This window comes from Strongylocentrotus purpuratus, unplaced genomic scaffold (assembly GCF_000002235.5).
Source record: "Strongylocentrotus purpuratus isolate Spur 01 unplaced genomic scaffold, Spur_5.0 spur5_scaffold_4, whole genome shotgun sequence".
Classification (NCBI taxonomy): domain Eukaryota; kingdom Metazoa; phylum Echinodermata; class Echinoidea; order Camarodonta; family Strongylocentrotidae; genus Strongylocentrotus; species Strongylocentrotus purpuratus.
The window spans coordinates 5,836,259-5,859,953 of NW_022145610.1; the positions used below are offsets into that span (position 1 = coordinate 5,836,259).

The 23,695-nt window shown below is 38.2% G+C and overlaps 2 protein-coding genes across 2 annotated transcripts; both read left to right on the forward strand.

The window, feature by feature from the left end:
* The first annotated feature begins 2,158 nt into the window (after positions 1-2,158).
* LOC591649 (monocarboxylate transporter 13) lies at positions 2,159-14,707 on the forward strand. Its single transcript, XM_795573.5, has 5 exons — positions 2,159-2,536; positions 8,986-9,129; positions 10,532-11,509; positions 12,094-12,342; positions 12,799-14,707. The coding sequence occupies exons 1-5, from the start codon at positions 2,215-2,217 to the stop codon at positions 12,948-12,950; spliced, it is 1,845 nt and encodes a 614-aa protein (XP_800666.3). The 5' UTR covers positions 2,159-2,214; the 3' UTR covers positions 12,951-14,707.
* A 2,106-nt stretch (positions 14,708-16,813) lies between these two features.
* LOC105439658 (protein FAM166B-like) lies at positions 16,814-22,237 on the forward strand. The gene is made up of 7 exons (XM_011668881.2): positions 16,814-17,259; positions 17,834-17,979; positions 19,063-19,161; positions 19,744-19,913; positions 20,662-20,809; positions 21,315-21,635; positions 22,117-22,237. The coding sequence occupies exons 1-7, from the start codon at positions 16,943-16,945 to the stop codon at positions 22,203-22,205; spliced, it is 1,290 nt and encodes a 429-aa protein (XP_011667183.2). The 5' UTR covers positions 16,814-16,942; the 3' UTR covers positions 22,206-22,237.
* The last annotated feature ends 1,458 nt before the right edge of the window (positions 22,238-23,695 follow it).

Below are 23,695 nucleotides of genomic sequence, written 5' to 3' on the forward strand. Positions count from 1 at the left end.
ACAAGAGTGGAGGTTTCCAAGAGTGCATACCCTTTCCCTAAAAAATATGATACCCCTACAGATTGTTTTGTACAAGCATTTCACCTTTGTTTTCACTGGTAAATAATTCACAAGGTTGCAACCTTCCTTTCTGTAGAAAACAGATCCCCTGATTGATATCATAATTTTTTTTTTGTCTTCTGCATCGGTTTGATTTTCCTTCAAGATATATAATCTACATACAATAAATCCTTTTTTCATACATAACAAAATATGAACCTAACCAAATATTATACATCAGTTTTGTTTGAACAACTGGATATAGCATAACTCATTATAATTTTCCAAAGACTCGATTTCTTTATATTACTACAAATACATGTCTTTTTTGCTTTTGTTGTTAACATTTCGATTTTTATTTAATTTTTTTATCAATCATGGAGAACTTGTAACTGACCATATGTATTTTCCTTTTCCTTTTTTACAACATATCCGAATGCATTCATTAATTAATTTAATGTTTTTTTAATTACTTTTTTACCACTTTTTAATTTAATTGAATTAAACGTACCTAATATCACTCTGCCCTTTACTATGTCATTTTTAGCCTGATGTTTTACCTTGTTAAAGGTACTATGTCCCATTTGCAGGCCAAAAAAATGAAAATGTTTAATTCCAACGGCATTTGAAAGATAATACTAGTTTAGAACTTCCCTAAAAAAGGTGGGGCTTGAAAATGTCTTCAAGTGGGAAAATAACGACTATTAGTTGTCAAATCGACTTAGGAGCTATAGAGCCAATAAGTAATAGTATTGATTTTCAGATCATTGTACCGAATGGTCATACGTTTTATGCTGCGCAAAGATTCAATCGGTTTAATTTTGGCCATCACAAGAAGTGGGTTATTGATGTAGACAAATGCTCATGAACCCTTTACATCTCATTTTATGTATGTTATTACCAAAGAAGAAACAAAGCCAGTCAGTCACTCAATAGTGTCTGACAGTGAAGTTTAGCAAGTAAACAGGTTTCCTTGCATAATTTGAATATGAGGACACTGCTAACGTTTAAATTTCACAGATAGGACATACAGGACATATTCATAATTCCTGCAAAGTTCTACAGAATTCGAGGTTGGCTGCAAAAGGGACATAGTACCTTTAACGAATTAAAAAAAAGGAACTTTAACATTTTACTTACAATATTAACTGTATTATAACTAAATGATCTTCTCTATCTAAGTACGTCTAGCTATGTCGAACCAACAGCGCAATAATAACATGTCTGGTCAACTTGCAGAATCAACTCGAATAAATAAAGAGAGGAAAATAATGTTCTCTCGTTTGTACTTCTTGGCGAATATCACCAATCGAATTACCAATAAACAATCGCTAACAACAACAACAAAAACAGGTGGTTCCACATCGGCTTAAAAGGGTTGAAATTTCGACTCTGTGATCGCTACGTCTCTAATTTGTCAATTTAACACGATTCCTACAGCCTTGACCAGAGCCTAGATATGTCAGTTACTGACTGTACCTTGTCAGGATCGAGTGACTAAAATACAGAGCCTATTGTAGTCTCATAGTGCAGACACTGTTACACGCAACGACTGACAAGGGGTTGTGACTGCCCCGCCCCCCCCCCCACTCAGTGTTATTTAGGGTACGCATATGCGTGTTCCCTCCTTTTGAAAACATCCCCTAAGTCCGGTGTGTAAAGTCTTTTTTGTGTATGTACGAGCCGGCCTTTGGTGCGTGAAAAGTACCCCTAATTACTGGACATTTTGGTAACATGCATGCGGTCATTCCGACCCCAGAGTGGGGGGGGGGGGGGGGGGGGGGGTGACTGCAAACTAGTTTTTGTAGGGGCGTACAAATTCCGGGATCATGCCATCTTTGATCTGCTGCCAGTGTAGCTAGGTGCGTGGAGCTGAAATGACCCATCTACAATCTAGATTCTTGACATTACTATACAAGTATTGTTTTACTCCCGCTTTATAATCTAGTGTACAACTCGAAGTAAGTAGTAACCCGTGTTTACAATAATACAATTACAAACTACTAGCTGCGTTAAGGAAAATTTCAGGAAGTCTGTTAGCTACGTGTAGCAGACTAGCAGTATGTGTTACGATCAACATAGGAGTGAAATCGTTACGACAGGCAAGGGCAGGCAAGTTGTAGTTGAACGCAAACTTGGAAAGTCTTACTAATTTCACTGCCATACAACCAAATAATGGAGAAAGACTCCAATGTAAGCAGTTCTGACGGTGTTCAACAAAGGGAGAGAGTAAAGACGAAGGACGCTTCGCAGTGTTTGGAAGGAGGCGATGGGACAACAAGGAATACGCTGGCAATACAAGACACTAACCCAGAAGCTCCTGACGGGGGATGGGGTTGGATGGTGGTGTTGGGGGCATTTATCAACGGCCTAGTCTCGGCAGGATTCACATCACTGATCAGTGTCTTATACGTGGAGTGGATTCAGTATTTTGATGTGAGTGCTGGCGAGTTGAGTTGGATTGGCTTTCTGTTCCCCGGTACTGCTGGTTTTGTCAGTAAGTATATATCCATTATTTCTCCAGCAATTTCTCTTTCTCATTAAGCAAACTCTTTATCCACCCCTATCTCTCCCCCTTCCCCAATTATTCATGTACCCATTTCCCCTCTCTATCTTGGATACCTTCTTCATTTCGTGAAGTACTGCTGTAGAGTTTAGGCTTTCCCCAACGCTCCTTCACCTTACACCCCTGTTCATCTCCCTTCGCTCTTCCTTCTTTTGTTAATATTGAAATTGAATCTGACATGCACAGCTAAAAGCTAATACATTTTGAATTTGACAAATAGAAATACATGTAATTTGTAACATTCAATATTGTAATTGATTTGATAAGAAAGAAAACAAATCAAGATAAATAATAAGATAAATACGGTTGACAATAACGTAACATGGATAGGGTTACAAAATCAAAGATTTTCTGTAGACAAGTAAAAATTGATAATGAAACAGTTTCAGACCAGTGTAGATGCTTATTAACCCAGTATATTTGTCAAAAAATCATTTAACATAGCACGGTTCCTCTAATTTACCCCTGTGTACTCCGTCCCCATATACCCCTCCTCCAAGTCTATGCCTCTCAGTGTATAGCTTATAGCCCGATATGATTTGTACCATAATCTTATGAAAGCTGTCCATTCACACAACAACAACAACATTCAAAAGACTTTGAAGGTAATATTAAAAGCTTGAGGAAAACATACTGAGAAGGAAAATCGTATGACAATCTTGAATCTACGTCTATCCAGGGTCTAAAACACCTCCCTGGTCTATCCGTACATGTGATATGTCTCTGGTATATCATAGAAGATCATATTTCCTGAACATAATGGGCAATATATCAGGAAGTCCTTTAAGCATTATAATACTTCTTTCGATTTCTGTATAACACAGTACAGCCTCGAGCTGTTTTGTGCTCACTATGTAGAGCTTTTCCGCAAGACCTTAAAGGGAAGTTCAACCTGATATTAAAGTTGATTTTAATATAAGCAGAAAATGAGAGAGACAGGTCAGTGAAAGTTTGACCAAAACCGATTGAAAATAAGAAAGGTGCAATCAATCGTACACAAATTAGAAACTCTGTGACGTTAAGTTGCGAGCTCGCCTCCCATTTGCCCTGCACTAAAATACTTCAAAAGTCTATATTTTCCATTAAGAATTTTTTTGGTCTTACATTCACCCTAAATATAATTAACTTTGATACAACCTCTATGTAAAACAAATCTATTTCGTCATGAATAACTAAGAAAATGAAATTGTCTGTACAGAGCAAATTAGAGAGGAGCTCGCAAGATCCGTCACAGTGTTGCCAATTTGTGTTTCACTGACGACAACTTCGAAAATTCACAACTTTCCTATTTTAATCGTTCAAAATTTCACTAAGTGTTTTCTCTCATTTTGTTGTTATTATCAAAATCAACTGAATATCGGGGAGGACTTCCCTTTAAAGGTGATATTTCCTTGTTTTCTACTCAGTTTTTGTTGTTGCTAACTCGTGACAATGCAGGCGTTGAAAGGCCGACAAATAAGAGGGGAAGTAGGTACTTGTAAATTTTTTTAATGCCAATCGAATATTGAAAACGAATTGGTTTGATGGTTAGTTTTTACTAGACTGCTAATATTAAGAAAGCATATGTTTGCTTTGAAGCAAGCAATCAGGGGACCGACGGCTTTAAGTCTTCTCCGAGAGACTTTGTAATGAGAATTAATGCGTTACCAAAGTGCACTAGCTACCTTTCCAGTGCTCCTAAAGGAATATTTAAAAATCTCAAACAAATTTACTAGATTATACAAAGCAACCATATTAGGCAAAAAGAATTGTCGAATGTGGGAGAGAAAAGTTAATATTGATATTAATTTCAAAATAAAATAATCCAGATTTAAAGGATTATCTTTTTACCAGGTTCTTATTTACTACAAGTGCTCTATTTAACGGTGTTGCCATGTTCTACACTTGGGTAACGAGAGGTAATTGAATTGTCTTGCCACTGGGCTTGAGTGCCACGCTAGGGCTCTGGCCCTGCAAATACCCCCCCCCGAAATACACCCATCACAATAGTGTTCATATACACGGCTTTTTATAAACTGTTGCTATATAATTATAGTGTATAACAACGATTATGATAAGAACAACTTGTGACACTTCTAGTATTCTGTATGGTGATATATTACGGTTTCAAAATAGGTAATTTATTTGTAAAAGTAGGAAGATTTTCCCTGGAGGGCAACATTAACCTTTTTTCCCCAGATGAAACGTTTGGTCGCTTGGGGGACATTACTGTCCCCCTAAAAAATTCGAACGTGTTTTTTCCTTCTTATTCGATAACAGTAAAGTTGCTGAAATAACATGATTTTCCAGGGTTTTTTTCTCACGTTTTTGTAAATTATACTTTTTTTAAGCGTTTGTTGGAAAAATGACAAATTCCCAAATTTATAGTGAGGCAAAAAAAACCTAAAGTGCTCCATTTGACATAGTAAAGGTGCCACTTTTACATCAGATAAGCTTCCTTTTTTATTTAAAAAGGTGCCCGTTCCACATTCTTTTAAGTGCCTCATACGAACTCTAAAAGGTGCCCCTACACCTCTGATAATTAACCTACTTTTATTCAAATCTGAGAGGTGCCCATTTTAATTTAACAAGTGCCCTTTTCTTTTGTAATAAGTGCCCCATTCTCTTCAGATAACTACCCCCTTTTATCTTTGATGAATGTCCGTTCTCACCTCTGATAATTGCCCTGATAATTGCCCTGATAATTGCCCCCTTTTATTTTGACACGTGTCCCCCTTTTTCTTTCTAATGAGTGCCCCTTTTTCTTCTGATAAATGCCCCCTTTTTTAATAAGAGCTACCTCCCTTTTTTATAAATGCCCCTACTCACACCTCAATAAATACCTCTATCAAAAAAGGTACCGCTTTTCCTACGACAAGTGCCAATTTTTCTTTGTAATAAGTGCCCCTTTCATATCACAAGTGCTCCTATTCCGTTCTCTGGTAAGTGCCCCTTATCAGATGCGAGAAATGCACCATTTTCAACTCTTATAATTCTATTTTTTTTTTTACTTGGACTCGTTCTCCTTTTCTTATCTAATAAGTGTCATTTGCCCTTTGGATAAGTGCCCCTTTTTCCTTTCACCATAAAATGTGCTCATTATTAAACGCAACTAAGAGCGTTTTTTTCTCATTAATTTCTCCCAAAGCTCAATCGCTACGCTCGCTCGCATTTTATAGTTGATATAATTGTGTTTTCTTTTTAAATATCTTTTCAAGCTTTCATGATTATTATTGTTTTTTCCCCCTCTAAATGAGATATAGCTTTTCGCACTGCGACCTTACAAAATCTTACAGTTTTTGCCCGCTCGCAAATCAATATATTCAAACCATCATACTCAACTGCAAAGTAAGTAAGTGACATAATACGAGGCAGGCAGTGGAAGGTTTACTTTATGTGCCAAAGTATAAAACAGAATGCTTTAAACATAATCCCCTTGTATCTTTAATTAAAGCTTGGAATCAGTTAGACAGATCATTGAGAAATGAGAATGGCAAGCTCTGTGAACACCTTTGAATACAATTTCAAACAATCTTGCAATATCGATTCCAAATAAGATAAAATGACAATAGGAATTTGTTTAGTGCCTTAACTAAAGTTTTTCCTTTAATTCCTTTTAGCTTTCTGGCACATTTCTCTTGTAAAAATAAAACGTTTGGTTAATTATGCGCTTGCAGAACAACATGATGAAATGTGGTATTCATATACATCCTCATTGCTAGGAAAATTTCACTTGATGCATTTTATTGTTTGACTTTGTCAAGGATATGACATTCGTAATTCTCCTGCTTGCACAATTTTCTGATTCTTAGCTTGAACGTAGGACGACATAATGCTTTTCAAACTTAAAGGATGATTTCATATAATTATTATCAGTTATAAATATATTTGTATTTTTAATCTTATTTTAGAGGGTACATTCAATTGGTATACTAGATTGCATTCTTTTTGCATATTATCCAGTAATTTACTATCCTGTAATATTTGTTGTTGTTGTAAATATGTTTATAACAATTTCTGTATCCCTAATGTCTTTCTTAACTGAGCCTAAGTAGTTTCTATACTTTGTTTATGAACTCTCAAACGTGTATGTTTCCTTTTTTTCAAAGTCTCATACATACCGAAATATGCTAATAGTTACTTTTCATCGGATTTAAAACCTGATTACCGTTTATACTATAATGGTACATTAAGATCAACACTTTCTTCAACGAAAAAGCAAAGCAAAACATGTTTTTACTGTTATATGTTAATGATTTTTGTTATTATTATTATTATTATTATTATTATACATATATTTGTTATACTATTATTCCTCATTATGTTTACCAGGGCCTCATGGAAGACCACCATTATTTGTGATAATGAGTCACCCTGCCTAATTATCAGAAATAAATAAATAAATGATGCTTATTTAAGCAGTATCTTGGACCATGTAAACAGAGAAACAAACATTAAAATCATGCCTGATAAACAAACAAAAAACCTTTATGCCGCCTGGTGGTGAGGCGATTTTTTTTCTGCCCCCCCCCCAAAAAAAGTTGTTGCCCATTACGCCACTGCAAGGACAGGTAAATGCACGTTACCCTCCGAAAACATGAGACGGAAGAGCAGACACAGCTGCACAACATAACGAGTTCTCTTTCACTTTTACTCAAACGAAAAAAGTGACATTGAAGAACATTGCATTTTCTTATGTAGGATTGTTCTCTAGTGAGGAAGTGACGAAAAAAAGACATCCAGTCCCGCTGCCCACCGAAAAAAATTATAATTCATCTCAAAAACAGTTTTTAAAACAGTTTTGGGGTGAGGACCATAATACATGTAGGTTTAAAAACAGGAGAAAAGCCGAGAAGTAATTGTCATGAAAGAACCGGTAATGTACCCTTAGCGCTCGTTTTCATCCCTGATCGACCTACCTACCTACCTACGAACTGTTGGAAGAATGGAGTTTCCATGGCAACGATATTTGTTCGTATGACAAGTTCAATTTTGGTCACCTCTGCACCTGTTTAGTCAATTTAAATACGAGTCCCTAGTCAAATGAGTTCCAGCGTTATTTATTTTACTCCTACATAATTCTTCGCAGTATGGCTTTAGAGTGCCCAATCTGGCCATGTCTGCGCAACGAACATAACATTTTAATCTCTGTAATAGCGATACGTATCCGCGCAAAACTGTGTCTCAAATGAACCTTTATTTTTGTATTGTCTAATGACACTTGACACGACCGAAATTTTCTTGTGGAAAAAATGTTCATGCTTGAATTTTGATGAAAATTATGGCACGCTTATTAAAAGACATGTATGAGAAATAGTGTAAGATTCAGCACCAGTGGAATATAAAAGAAAATCTTTGTCAATTTCAACTCAATTATTAGATGTGTAATTTCTACAAAATTGTAAAACCCGTCGAGACGAAGACTGGAAACGTGTTCATGAAAGTTATGTATTCATTATATTTTGTAAAGGTAATACAAAGTTTTGGTATGGGGTCATGAATTTGGTTCAAATTAACATATTGGAAGCATATGTGATCCTACAATATTCAGTGATCGTTGTCACGGTTGAAATCGAGTCTAAAGTTATGAAATTGTAAATAATAAACTCTTTATGTTGTATAGCTCCCTCTTAAGGTCAAGATGTTAATTAAGCTATAAAACAATGTTTCTTGACTAAAATAGACCGATTGGCTATTCCCTTTTGAAAATTATGTATCACAACTACATATTCTGAAATGTTCATGGTCGCATGTACCATTGTATGATCGTAGGCGCTATTTGAAATTTATCAAAAATACCGGGAGTACCGGTAAATTTTTATATTCAATTTTTCTCGAAAGCAGAAGTGATTTAGGGGCTAAATTTTCTAGTGCTTATAATACATCCACATGGGCTTCCAAATATATTAAAATTCTGAAAAATTACTATCCAGCCAATTTTCAATATTTCCCAAAACTTTGTATTACCTTTAATGCATCGACGATCGACAGGTGGAAATATTCATTTCCAACCAAAGGTGTTCACGAAGCACCTCATTCATTTTGGCAGCGATTATTCTAAAATGCACAAATGTTTTTTGATGTGTTTTTTCAGCTGCCATCACAGTGCCCTCCCCCCAGCGAAACGAAATATCGATCGGCCAAATTTTCAAATATCGGGACAAAATCATCATCATGATAATCATCATCATAATCATCATCATCATCATCATAATCACTATCGCCACCACCGCCACTATGACCACCGTCGCCGCCACCGCCACTATCATCATCATCATCGTCATCATCGTCATCGTCGCAATTATCACCAACATCACAAATCTGTTGCCCCCTTTTCTTCACTTTTATCATGTTCATGTTCTCATATCCATTTTTCATCTTCTATTTTCTCCCTCAACCAGGTATAGTGATTGGAAAGATTTGGACTGTGTTCGGAGTGCGGAGCACAGCGGTCGTAGGATCCATTCTCGCGTCGGCAGGTTGTCTAGGAGGTTCTTTCTCAACCCATCCTTACCATATAGCAATCAGTATTGGAGTAGTATCAGGTATAAAACACCCATCCTATACCATAGAGCAATCAGTATTGGAGTAGTATCAGGTATAAAACAATCGCAAAGACTTCCTTCCTTTCCTGTTGCACATAGACAAAATTTTATTTTCCCCCTTTTTTTCGTAATTACTATTCATCAAGAGATTGTGACGATATAACTTATTCTTGATAGATAAAGTTTATATTTTCTCAGAACGTTATTGATCAATTAAAAGTGTAATAGAAATTGATCAATAAAATTCATCTTTATGTACAATAATGTGTCAGGAAATGTCAATATCCTTGTCCTGTACCTTTGAAATGTTTGATCTTTATAATGATGTTAGTCTGTCAGATGAAACAATAGTCACATTTCTTGAAAATCGTTTATTTTCAGGCACTTTGTATCTTTAATAGGAAAATTAAACTCGTCTTAGAGCCAAAAGTTTATTAACTCAAATTACTTACTTTAATGTATGCCCTTCTGGCTCATAACAGACGGATACGCATACGGATACTTCCTAGTTCCTCTTAGCCCGGCAGCTCAGTGCACTTTGATCAAGCGAACGTAAAAATATCAGGGTATTGGAACATTCGGAGAGGAACCTAGTATATCCAAATATGGATTTCTGCCGGGCCGCCAGCCTCTGCTGCATATTGCCACTGGGGCCGGTTTAAAAAGGCCAACAAATGTTGTTAATCAAACGAGCAAAGTACCATTTGAAACCAATTTTAACTAAATGCATGAATGTTACAAAGCACTAAATGGCCCATGCCCGACAAATTTGTTGCTGCTGAGGGCTCGCCAGACGCCAAAAAATGTGGCCCTAAGGTCCATTAATGTAGCATTGACCGATTTGGAATGCTCAGGTTAATTTTTTACATACTACGGAAACCATCATGACAGACAATTTTTCTCCTGCCTAGGGCCTGCCAGACGTCCCAAAACTTGGGTCAATGCTACAAAAATGGGTTTTTTTTTTTTTGGCGTGTGGCGTGCCGTAAGCAGCGGAATTTTTGTCGGGTATGGGCCTTTCAGTACTTTGTTGCATTCATGCATTTAGTTAAAATTGGTTTCAAGTGGTACCTCGTTCGTTTGTCCTAACGCAATTTAAGTGGCCCTTCTAGGGCAACTGGCGGGCCCTAAGCAGCTGAATTTTTGTCGGGCATGGGCCTTTCAGTACTTTGTTGCATTCATGCATTTAGTTAAAATTGGTTTCAAATGGTACCTCGTTCGTTTGATCAAAGGCATTTTTTACCCTTTTTTAACCGGCCCCAGTGGCCACATGCAGCAGAGGGACTCTGGCAGACGTCCATATTTGTGTATACTAGATCTCTCCCTGATGCTCCTATACTTGAATCAAAGTGCACTGGGCTGCCGGGCTAATTACTTTCGTATTATGTTCCTTTTATTGCAGGGCTAGGAGTTGGTCTCTGCTTCATCTCTGCCGTGAACATGGTCGCGATGTACTTCCACAAGCGATTTGGTGTGGCCAATGGCATCATGTTTATTGGTACCAGCTTGAGTCAGATTGGGGTACCTCCCCTCACCCGGTTCCTGGTGTCACAGTATGGCTGGCGGGGCACCTTGCAAATCAACAGCGCCATCATGTGCCACAGCGTTGCTGCCTCTTTCCTTCTGCGGCCGCTAAAGCCACCTCCAAAGAAAAAGATGACGATGAAGACAGCTTCAGGTGAGTGCGAAAACAAAGGTTTTGAGACCAGAGAAATCATCGAACTGGATGTACTGCCACATCTCTCGACGCCGTTAGGCACGCCTGTGATTCAACGACGACGGAGGATTAATGTAGATACTGATTTAGGTGGAGTGCGGGAAAAAGGTAGTATGCGAGGGAAGGGCACTGTGATGAAAGCTGACAACCTTAAGGTGTTTGGGCATCAGAGAACACCCTCTGAACTGGAGCAACGGTTAGAGCAATCGAAACCTTCATCTTCAGGGAATGACAACTGCGATCATAATAAATATTCCGTTCGTGTTGTTGCTAATATTCCAAAGATCAGGGTGGAAGACTGGGATAAATCCATTAAAGCGTCTGGTAAAAATAGAAACAAGAAGGATATACCGACCGATGCAACGAAGTATCTAGAAGCAGGTAATGAGGGTGAAAGAAAGGGCCAGTCGGGTCATCTGTGCAAGACCCTTGCCGACATGTTCGGCATCACTCTCTTTAGAAACGAACCCCTTGCCATCCTGCAGAACTTCTCCTCTATGGTGGTAATGATCGCGACCTTCGTACCTGTAGCCCACGTCTTTGTGATGGCGACGGATCGAGGCATGGCGATCAGCAATGCCGCTGCTCTTCTATCAGTGCTTGGGGTTGGTGGTACGGTGGGACGCATTATCTCAGGCATCACCGTAGACAAACAACTGATAGGTAAGGCCCGTAGCTAGGCGATGGGGTTTTCATGACAATTCGGTGACCCTACAATCCTACATTGATTTTTACTCTGGTAACCTTTATCTTGGCGTTATTTGTTTCAAGGATGTAGCATTAGACCTTCGGTTGTGATTGGGCCTTTAGACCTTTGGTCGTGATTGGGCTTTGGATTTGTATTAAGCTTAGGGTTATAAGTATGGTCTTGGAATTAGGTATGACCAAGAATTAAGCTCCTTTCAACGGAGCGCAATGTAAGATCATCAATAATGTATCTGAAGCAGGGGGTATGCATGGGGCTTATATAAATCATGGGAATTTGTGACTTCGAAAATAGTGATATGATCAAGAAACACTTCACAGGTAGTCAAAGTATGGACATCCTTTAAAATGATAAGAGTGAGAAAAGAAAGATAACAGAATGATCAGTGAATATGTAAAAAAATCGAGAAGACGACATACATGTACATGTCTTTGTATAAGGACGATAATACTAATTTTACAAGTAAGGAGCGCCATGGAGAAGTCAACCATTAATTATCTAATATCTTTCCACTACTATATTTTGATCCTTTTACTACCAGGTCCCCACAGCTACATGACCCTCATGAATGTACTGACCGCCATCCCAGTGGCCATCCTCCCGCTTGTCGCCTCCAACTTCCCCCATGCCGCAGCCACTATCTTCTTCACAGGCATCGGCATCGGATCCACGATCGTAATCCGGATTGTCCAAGCCAAGAAGGTTGTCTCGCCAGCCTTCATGAGTGACAACGTGCGCTTTGCCGTCATGAATACAGGGTTTGGCATGACGATGGGTGCAGTTTTATCAGGTGATACCTCCGAGTCACATAAGAAGATTATCTTTCAAAAGAAAGAAGGAATGCATTACAGTAGTTACAACCCTAGAATAATTAAACGCATGCTTCGAACATTTGCAACCGTACATAATGATAATCACTGAAATATTTGAGTGAATCTATCACCAAAAATAATCTTGTTCAAGGTAATACATTCAAATATTACGTCTTTTACGTCTATAAAGAGATATTGCGAGTTTCAAAATGCCGACATGTGAGAAGACTTACTTCGACGCACCCTTACGCGACCGCATATCTACCAAAAGGGGCATAGGGCCCACACCAAAGACGTTTAAATATATACGCAAGACCTACCTGGGTTCCCTGAAATTAGGGCAATACATGCTTACTGAAATTTTAAAAATATTTACACTTTCAGTATTTTCTGATTTCAATATTAATGTTTATATCTCTCTTCTCTTCTTGCAGGATGGTTTGCTGACCTCACTGGTAGTTATTCCTTTTCATTTTACTGCGCGGCCGACATCCTCCTGTTCGGAGCCGCCATCAACCTAACCATTTCTGTACTCTCTCGACGGCGGAGAAAGAAACAAAGTTCTCGAAAGGAACATCCTATTTAGCCTTCACATTGCTTCATTCCTTTGTAACGGATTAGACTTAATCAGTAACCGGACCAAAATGTCAATGCTCAGTGGAATATGGTACAAAATGATGCATGCGCGTGAGTTCATTATACGATCTATCCGCACTCGAGTGAGGCTGTGTGTATCTATCGCACGACACCGTTAGGCCAATGAACTGATTAGATTTTGAGGTCACGAGGTCATAGGTCACAGGGCCAATGATTTATGAAAAAAGGCTCATGATTACATTATCATTAGAACCAATGGACAGATTACCCTCAAACTTGGGGCATGTATGTATCTTGCTGAGCCAATGAACTGATTAGATTTTAGGGTCATGAGGTCAAATGTCATGGGGCTCATTATGTATGCAAAAAATAGCTTGTCAACGCATTCTCATTAGAACTGACGGATGGATTACTATCAAACTTAGGACATGTATGTATCTTGCAAAGCCAATGAATTGATTATATTTTAGGGTCATGAGGTCAAAGATGAGGTCATACATTGTATATGAAAAATAGCCTTTAATCACGATATTCTGGGATTGCTATCAAACTTGAATTTGAAAAATTGCTCTGTTTTGGTTTGTAAAATCGCTCAATGGCGTAGGCATCACTTCATGGAATTATAGTTAAAAATTGTTCCTTTTCATTCGGAATAGCAGTAAAGAGCTTGCCAACACACCCAAGGAGGGTGACACAATTGTGTCATTATCAGTCAAAGAAGAGCATTTCACTTTTAATAAGGGTTTAATCAAGCCTACCACCCAACTCGAGGGTACAAAACCATTATCTAACACTATCTTTACAATTAAGTTACTATTTTCAGGAGATTTTGAACCATTCTTTAACATTTAACATTATTCACTGAACTATCATAAAATTATCGTCTTGTTATTTCAAAGACATTTAACCCTATTCTGACTAGGCTTTTCTTGAGCACGTTATGAAGGGGGAGGTGTAGGGAGGGGGGGGGGGGTGTCATTTTGGTATTCATTTTGTCTATGAAGTCATGTCAACAAGTGTGCATAACAACTCTCATTAACTTGTACACACAAAATGGTATTCTCAGTTTCTGGATGACCTATGACCTTTATTTGTCAGTGATCTGAACACGCTACGTTCGATTCTTGTAAATTAGGAACCAAAAGTTGCGCAAGATTTCAACGAATTATATTTAAATAAAAGAACATTTCGATAATTGCAGCGGTTCGGGAGTAGTTGTAAAATTACCACTCCCTGTCAGAATAGGGATAAGTTGCAGTATCACTTCATAATCTTCAATTTGTCCTTTCAGTTTATTGTTCATGCCAATGTTACTATCAAAATGAAATCATTCTGATCCGTTTCAGGAGACATTTCGTTGTTTCAATCATTGAAGTACTTCTAGAAATCATTCATTGAAACGTGAGAAGAAACCTTTAATCTTGTGTAATTTACTGTTGATAATACATGTGTTCCTCTATCGTTGGGGATTTCGCTTTTCAAACTCATGAGAAATATTTTCTTCTCTTAGAACGCTCAAAATTCTTGTAACTCTTGTCAGTTCCTTTCTTTTTATCGTCCTATTCTGATTTCTTATCACGACATTTGTTCTTAATTTGCATTTTTTTTCTCAATTCGTCACAAACTTTATCACACCAAGGTTGAGATTTGGAAAGCATCTCTCCTCTTCTAAGATGCATTTTACAATTTCTTGTGTAACATTCCAGATGTAGCAGCCTCGCCCCCCTCCCAGTCCGGGAACAGATTCTAGCAATGTTTCTAAGGGTACGTTTATGCTCAACTTTTTCTGGCCAGAATGAGGCATTTGATACGCGTTTAGTTCAAAACACGGTTGTGTCCTTTCTCATTTTGGTAGAATCACCGAAAAACGGCGATCGTAAACTCACAAAAAGGTGCGTTTTGGATCGGCGATTCTGCAAAATCAGCGATTCTGGGGAAGCATTAAGTAAAACGCACAATTTTGTAAACGCGTTTAAATGGGGTCAACGTAGCATGCGCAGTGCAGGTTTGCGAATCCAGCTGCAGAGCCAGAATCATAGAATCATGCCTGGAGGAGCCTGAGAAGTGAGCATAAACATTACACCGTGGAACTGCGATTACGATGAGCGTTTCAAATCGCTCATTCTGCCTTCAAAATCAAGCATAAACGCACCCTAATTCAGGTATGGCAAAAGTGTCCACACTGTGTGCGAACTCAGATTTTACTTTAAAAACAAAACAAAAATCATATTTGATTGTTTTTTTAAAGTTTTATTACCACTATTTTAAAAACAAACAACATTCGATATTGTTTGTTGAGTGTTTATCAGACAGGAATTCGTCAAAAGAGTTTTGCGGAGACGCAATTCATTTACTAGTTTTTATAAACAAACTAATACACTGGCGGCTTACCACTCCATCTGAGCGAGCCTTAAGTTTGAGGAGGAGGAGAAGGAGGAGAAAGAGACCCCTGCCATATACATAATGATTGATGGCAAATAGCGATATTGTACCTCCCTAAACATTATGAGCAACACCGGTGTCTAGAAAATTGTCATCGCCACCCCAGACCTTTTCATTAATGAACTAGTTTTGTTCCATTACATGTCAAGACAAACCGGTTAATAAACGTGTTTACAATGATAAGTACTATTCATCTATCTTAATCCAAAACAAGCGATGTTATAAAAACTTTGTCATGTTTTCTATTTCGAAAAATAATGAACACAGTCACAGAGACTTCCGAAAATATCGACCTAAGGACATTTCTACAGCCTCGCCCATCACCTTTTGCAACATGCAAACATTATACGATGACGTCATTCGAACATGATTTCTAGAAATGGAAAGAACAAAAGGGTATGGAAATTGTCCTAGAGTTTTCTTAAAGTAGTTGTGATCGTGTTAATGTGGTATAGATTATTTTCCATTGTTTTTAGAATTAAAAACAAAGTTATTACGTGCAAGCTAGTACATGTATTTACCAATGTGTTTATTCAAGCTACTTATTGGTCTCGATGTTAAATTCGTATGATCAGTGCAAATATTTTGATATTGAGCTTCTGCCGAGTTTTATCATTACCAATATTCGTCATGCGATTCGTACTTAAGTTATAACCTGTGTCAAAATATACTCTTCCTTATTCATACTTGGTTTCATTTTCATGATTATTTCGAGTATGGAATTATTGTTTAGCATGAAACACACAATACGGTAGAACCAGCATGATCGCCAAGGCTTTCAAAATCGAAATCAGCCTTCGGCAATTTCAATAGTCTTCCCATATATTGGAATGTGCTAACATGATGATTGCTTATTGCATAATCCGTACAAATTTTCCATAGGCACTACAATAGTGGATTGAAATTGCCTTTAAGTTGGTTTCTTGAAAGCCGTTCCGATCGTGTTCAATATTTATCTCAAGTAAAGGCCAAAACTTATGTTTAGGTTTGTTTTTTAATTCGCCCTATCCTGTCGAAACCGATAAGAATTTCACGAGAATGCTAGTATGTATATGCGGCTACTGTCTGCTGACTCTTGCATCGCACACAATCAGATCCATAATATACAGTTCACGGCGTTTTACAGACTCATTTTCAGTCGGGAGCTAGCTAGGTGGTGCTTGTTATATTATCGAGCAATCATTCGCAATAACCGACTTGGCAGATACTACTCACTCTATGTAATCACTCTTCCTCGCTTTCCAATATCTCTTTCACCCTTTGTATTCTTTTCCCTTTTTTTTCTTCTTTATTAGACATCCCTTTCCTTCCGCCCCCCCTCTCTCTCTCCCTCTGTCGCTCACCCCCTCACTCTCTCTCCCTCTCTCCCTCTCTCTCTCTCTCTCTCTCTCTCACACACTCTCTCACCCTCTTCCTCCCACTCTCTCCTATTCATTTTCTTCAACCGATTTGGGAAGGGTTGACTCTGTGCGTGTATAATATCCCATTCCATGATATGCATGCGCAATGTGACATCGGATACACAGCGCGCAGTGCCTAATGACGTCAACAATAGGATGCTCGCGCAGGGCTATGTTTACATTTTCAGTTTCATTTATTCATTCGCACACATCATCGGTCCTAAACAACCAGGAAATTAAGAGCTATAAATCTCAGTATAATTCTACAGCACTGATACATGACAGAAAAGATATCGTAAGAACATATTTAAGGACCAGTGAAAGACTGTTTTGGAGTTTCGAAGAAAAAAATATGGCGAAAACAAGTGATTCAAAAACCGTTGCAGTACAGACCAATCCGAATATACCGACTGGGAAGAGTGTTCTTACCAATGCAGAACATTACCATACACCGGGGTGAGTCGTTGGGTTCGCTCGCTTTGTGCTTGTTTGTTTTCTCTAAGCATTTATCATCATATAATTGAAAGGTCTCTCAAGTGATTAACATAGACACGTTCAGTCAAATCTATATTCTCTTTGAGTAGTGGGTCTACTATTTCCTTTGAATTGGACAATATTAGTAATATTTTCATTATTTTCTTGGTATATTTCTTGATAATTAATACTGTTGAAAATCATGTAGATCATAATGGTTACATGGGACTGTTTTTCTATTTAGTTTTTAATGATGAAATGATATCAATTGCACTTGCTGCTTAACGAATATTTAAGATTAGCGGTGAAAAGGTGATCACTCAACTTCAGTTTCGTATTAGAATGAATAAGATCCAATCAAAACAAATAATTACAAATGAGATAGAAAAGAAGGCTCGATGGTAGAAAGAGTTCTCTATGATAATGGTCAATGATATTGTAGAGGTTCCATCTACCATTATATTCTCAAACTAAATCCTTCATGAATTGGAATGGGTCAGTTGTCCATGCACATAGTACCATCTCTGATTTCATCATCATAATGCTTGTTTTTCAGATATTGTGGGTTCTGCCCCCAGTTCAAATTTCAAATCGGTGAAACTTTTGGTCGGACGACGACCCGGCTACTCAAGGACCCAAGCGTACCTAAATCACAACGGACAGTACTTGCCAATATCAAACCGATTTCACCAGGTTACCCAGGTAAAGATTATTTTCAAAAGCCTCGTTTATGCGGTATATAATCACTCCGGGGAAAAGGAGAGAGAGAGAGAGAGAGACAGGGAGAGAGACGAGGAGAGAGACAAGAGAGAGAGAAAGAGATCAATGAAGTCCGAGAAGGGAGGGAGGGAGGGACAGAAAGAAAGTGAGACTGAATATGAAAGATATGAGAGGAAGGAGAAAGAGAGAGAGAGAGAGAGAGAGAGAGATGAGGAATAGAAAAGAAAGTGTGCATGTGTGAGTGACATAAAATTAAGGAATCGAGTGGTGTTAGATTATAGACTACTTCTCGTATTATATATCCTTTAACTTTATAACGCGAGTGAAGTTGTAGCCAATATAGTGATTTTAATCAAAATGAAATATTGTATGCATACATGTATGGTGTAAAAAAGAGTCATTTTGGATTGTCCGTCCGTTCCGCTATTAAGTGACTACAGTATTTAAAGAACCTTTGTACGGATTTTAACCAAACGTGGAGCAACTATATACGAGCCTGCAAGGATGGAATGATAAGATTTTGGGTGGAAGAGGTCAAAGGTCAAGGTCATAGGATTATACAAGCGTTAAAAACTACCAAAAAATGTTACGGTACCGCGATAACTTGAAAAGTATTGAAGCAATTTAAAGCCCCGTTGCACTACTTGTAGCTGCTTGCTCCCTCTATATAGAAAACAATGCCTAAGCGGTGCCTGTTGGTCCCCCATGATCTTCTTTTTGAGAGCTGAATTGAGAAAACCACCTGTCAGTGACCACGCTGGGTGGTCTTATCCCCCTGGCCAAACTAGTGCAGACGGGCTTTAAACCAAACGTGATTAACTGATCACATTTTGGGTGTACATGAAAGAGGTCATGAAAATCACAGAGTCATGAAAGTGTTAAAATCCCAGAAAACTTGTGGCCCAAACTTTATTCAAGTATACATGTACAGGTGTACGTATGACGGTATGAGCATGAAAAGATTAAATAAAATTACTTTGTGTTTATGAGGACAGATGCTAGGTCACAGGATCATAGAACATTTATATCGGTGGAGGCATCGCATTCATCTTGTTCTTTTTTTAGATCGAAACACTCCGGCTGGGCGAGAACTGCTGTTCCAGTCTCGCAAAACAAGCTTTGGGGACCAGAAATTTACCGAACAGATGGTACCAGGGTACACAGGTATAGAGGTTCATAAATTATCAATTCAAAATGTTGACAAATGTTTCATAGTGCATAGTCGTACAATGCCCCCCCCCCAAAAAAAAAAAAAATAAATAAAATAAATAAAAATAAAATAAAATAAAAATAAAAAAAATATCACATGTATCACATGTATCACACACTGAAGAAGAAAGTTTCAACGTTGAATCCTAAAATGCTATCAACTCCTTCAAATTACTGTGCTATATTAAAGCAGATGGGGTGTATTTTATAACTCTTTTCCGCTAAAACACATTAAAAAAAAAAAGTGCAAGAAACAGGTTTCATATCGTTTACTAGAAGTTACACATAAAACGCATCGGGTTTGATAATGCACCCTTAAGATAAAGATAGTCAACAATGACTGATAATTCCTTCGAAATCAATACTAAACCCATGTTCCCTCGAAAATACAGGCGTAGATCGGAGCTCTAAAAGTTGCACTCTGACATGTAACCAAATTGGAAATTTTAGGTTTCCATAGCGATCTCTCCGATTTTATTTGCATAACCTTTTTTCCACCGTTAAAAGAAAATATATATATATATATATGTCCTGCAGGCTACATCCCGAAATCCCAGCATTACTATGGCAACCGTTACGCGGAAGAATGCCGGGAAGCTATCGCTACGTTTGAGCAGGACCAACAAGCCGAGAGAAAGAAGAGAAATACCATGAAGACTGTTCAACAGGTCCAGTCGGGAAAACTGAAACCTTCCAAACTACCAGAGGTACATGTATATAGTAATTCAATTCAAAGAAACAGTTATTGTCACACGTTACACAGGTATGGAAATCTTTCTAAATGAATACCGATTACGATGAAAAAGCATGATGTTAAAATTCATGGAAGATTAACGCATATGATATAATGAAACAAGGAACTTATGGTCAAACTTAAAAGCAGTACATATTACAAACGATGTAGGGACAGAGAAAGAGGGGGAGGGGGTGATATTATACGTGAGAGTAAAGAGGGAGGAAGATTAGGTTAATATGGAAGATGTGATTTAATAATAATAATTTTTAAAGTCCACTCCAAATCAAACCGAAAATGGAAATTATTTTTGCCCAATTGATCGTGAGCCCGGCAGCCATTGAGAGAGAGAGAGAGAGAGAGAGAGAGAGAGAGAGAGGGGGGGGGGGGGGGTAGAACGAGATAGAGAAAGAGAGAGAGAGATAAACGCCCATTTACAGATTTTTTATCTTTTTGTCTCCAGTGCCATAATCCGTTCGCCGATTGAGCTTTAGGAAGTTTATGAGCATTTAGTTATTTATCACATACTTAATACCCCGCTCCTTTCCCCATTAAGGATCGACGCCTATGATGCTCTATTGAAAATTCGGTAATGTAAATATGTTTCTCAAAGGTAATGACAACTCAATCATTTAGAAAATTGCACCACAAACAGTCCAATAAACTACATGTTGAATTTTTAAGCCATAACATTCCCTCCCGTCGGTCAATTTTTCGAGCAGGAAACGTCGGTATGTCGCACATGCCCTCTACGGCAACTACCAGAAGTCAAGCCTGTCCGCTTCAACTACGCCTCGGCCAATGAGAAACAACATTATATGTCACCTTACTACATGAAAGATGAAAATCCACAAAAAAAGTTTATGTCTGGTAAGCCTAAAACAATTTTCACAAGTCCAAATAATTAGTTTATATTTAAATATTGAGTTTCCCTCTTTTCAATGTTGCTTATGCGGTATGGCTTCAGGACTAGGCCAAGACGTAATTTTGTAAGGTTGGATGACAATTTACAGCTTTAATTTTTTTTCAATCATTGAAACTTGAAAGCAATTGCACTGATCGAAATGAAAGGTCTATAACTAACTAGGTTACTTCCAAAATTCGTGTAAAATCCAAATCAACAACAACAGCAACTGAAACAACAACAACAACATTACGGAACACATTTTATCGTTATTGGTTGTGTTTTTTTTAATGAAAAAGGGATACTAAAAAAAAAAAATTAATATAGAAGCCTTATTTATCATGAAGTTAAGATTTTTACCGGATATTTTCTTGATTATTTCTGCTTAACTATGAAATGAATCATATTTGGCTTAGTTTCATTCTAAAAACGAATGAAATGACCTTGGTATTATCTACTTTTACCTGACAGGGTACACGGGGTACGTGCCTAACGCACGGGATGTAACTGGTGTGGGGTATCCAATCCTTACCAACCGCGCTCTCGTCAAATTCACCAACGATCCAAATCACCCCATGGTCACGGGTCCGCCCGAGGGCAAAGGTTGTACTGCGGACACAACCGGTAACGTACCGGTAGGTTGTCCGGTCCGTACCTGTCAAACCTCGGGGAAAATGCCTCCAATGGAGGAGAAGATCATCGATGAGATGAGGCGACTCTGCGGCCGGCAGTTGCCCGTCATCTATCCGATAGAATCCGGCTTGGTGCCGCACTACACTGGGCATATCCCAGGTATGAAAGAGCCCTCTGTCTCCTCCTCCTCCTCCTCCTCCTCTTCTCCTTCTTCTTCTTCTCTTTTATGTTTTATTTTCCCCCTTCGTTAGAACATTAATAACACCTTTGCCCCTTAAATCCAAACGAAAGTATCGCAAAGACTCTATTTTATGTCCTATAAAAAAAAATGTTTGGATTATGTACTTAATTTTGTCGTTTTTTTTGTTTGTTCAAACTTTGTGGTAGGGGATTGATCAGGCTATTAAAATTGCCTTATAATGATTCTTAGAAAGTCTTTACAATCGTGATAGATGTCATTTTGATTAGAGCCATGCGGATCAAAATAGATTTGTCATATTTCTTTCATTTCAAATAACAAATTTCTAATGAAGGAATTAATAAACTTTTAGACCTGATTTGTCACAGTGTTTGCAAATACATGCAAAAAAAAAAAAAAAACGCCTCTTCTTTTCTTCGTATATTTCTCTTCCACTTACAGGAGAAAAGTTCCGTTACGGGACTACATTCGGTCACAGCACACGTAATGCGAAACGGGAACCCAACAAGAAGTCTAACCGTACTACATAAATGTTTTCGTCCTACCTTTATTTCCCGCCTTTCAAAAAAATCAATCAATTTCTCAATGTTGTATCTAGTTGGTAATATAAAATAAGTGGTATGTTTATTTTATGAAAAATACATTTAATAATGGTATGGTAATGCAATTTGATATTCAATTTGTAACATGTATTTCTATAGTTTACGAATATATTTGTAACGTCGTGTCAATCACAAAATGTTTTGAAGTCAATAAATTCCTCGCGGGGATTGCTAACATTTATTATGCTAATTCTGGGAAACATCCTCATTTTGCAATTGATTGGAAACAATAAAACAAACAAAAAATGATGCTTTGTTTCAAAATCAGTTTTTACACGACGACAAAGGACTTTTGAAAAATCAACTTAAGGGCAACTTCAATATCGTATTGTATTGCCATTATAAATTACGTTATGACAGAGGCGGTCCTCTGTGGTGGGGACGCAGTGCCCTCCCACTCTTTTAAATACCCCAAAGTGCCCCTTTTAACTTCAGATATGTACCCTTTCTCTTTTCAGCAATTTCTATCAATTTGAGTTTACCCTTTATACGTGCCCCTTTTGCATGGGTGCACCCCACTTTGAAAGACGCTCCGTCGCCCCAGTGATATGATTTTGACATATGTGATTGTCAAGTTCGTGCATTTGAATAGGTGATGCAGAAGGCTATTGATATGCCTTTGGATGATTTTTTGAAAGTCTTTGATTATGTTATTTCTACAGTTGAGTGTGATTACATATACATGTAGGTGCTATTGTTTGTGTGAAAGAGAATTCTAAGAAGAATATTTAGGCACACAGTGGCGGATTCAGGAGATGTGAGAGCGACGTAAGAAAACAGGAGAAAAAGATGAAAGAGAAGAAGAAAGGAAAAGGAGAAGAGAGAGAGAGAGAGAGAGAGAGAGAGATGTTATTAACATCGCAACACAGAGTAACTTGTTGGCGTAATGTTTGCATAAACCAATGGCGGATCGGGGGGGGGGGGGGGGGGGGGGGGGGGGTAAGCGGACACTTTTTTTTTTTTTTTTTGGAGTCCAAAAAAAATCGCAACGACTCAACCAGCCCAAAAGTCGCTCAGTGGGGGGGGGGGGGGGGGGGGGGGGGAGGGGGGGGGGGGGTTAGTGGGCACATTTTTATTTTTTTTTGGTCCTCGAAAATTTTAAAATTTGCACCCCCCCCCTTGAGCGCCAGGAGGGGGGGGGGGGCCCTGGATCCGCCACTGTCTGTGTATAGATGGCTCTGCCGAGATCCAGAGCCGTCTGGCACTGCCGACCACCACTAGAATTTTATGTACTCATCTTCTTGTTTTATTTTTCCTGATTTCGTCGTACTTTTGTCTGTTTTCGCTATCGTCAACGTGTCATCATGCCTTCTACATATAGGTTGCTTCTTTACCGATCCGGATATTTTCAACAATTCTACTAATTTCACGGCTTTGCACGAATGTTCACTGTCAGGGCCAGCCCCCCCCCCGATCGC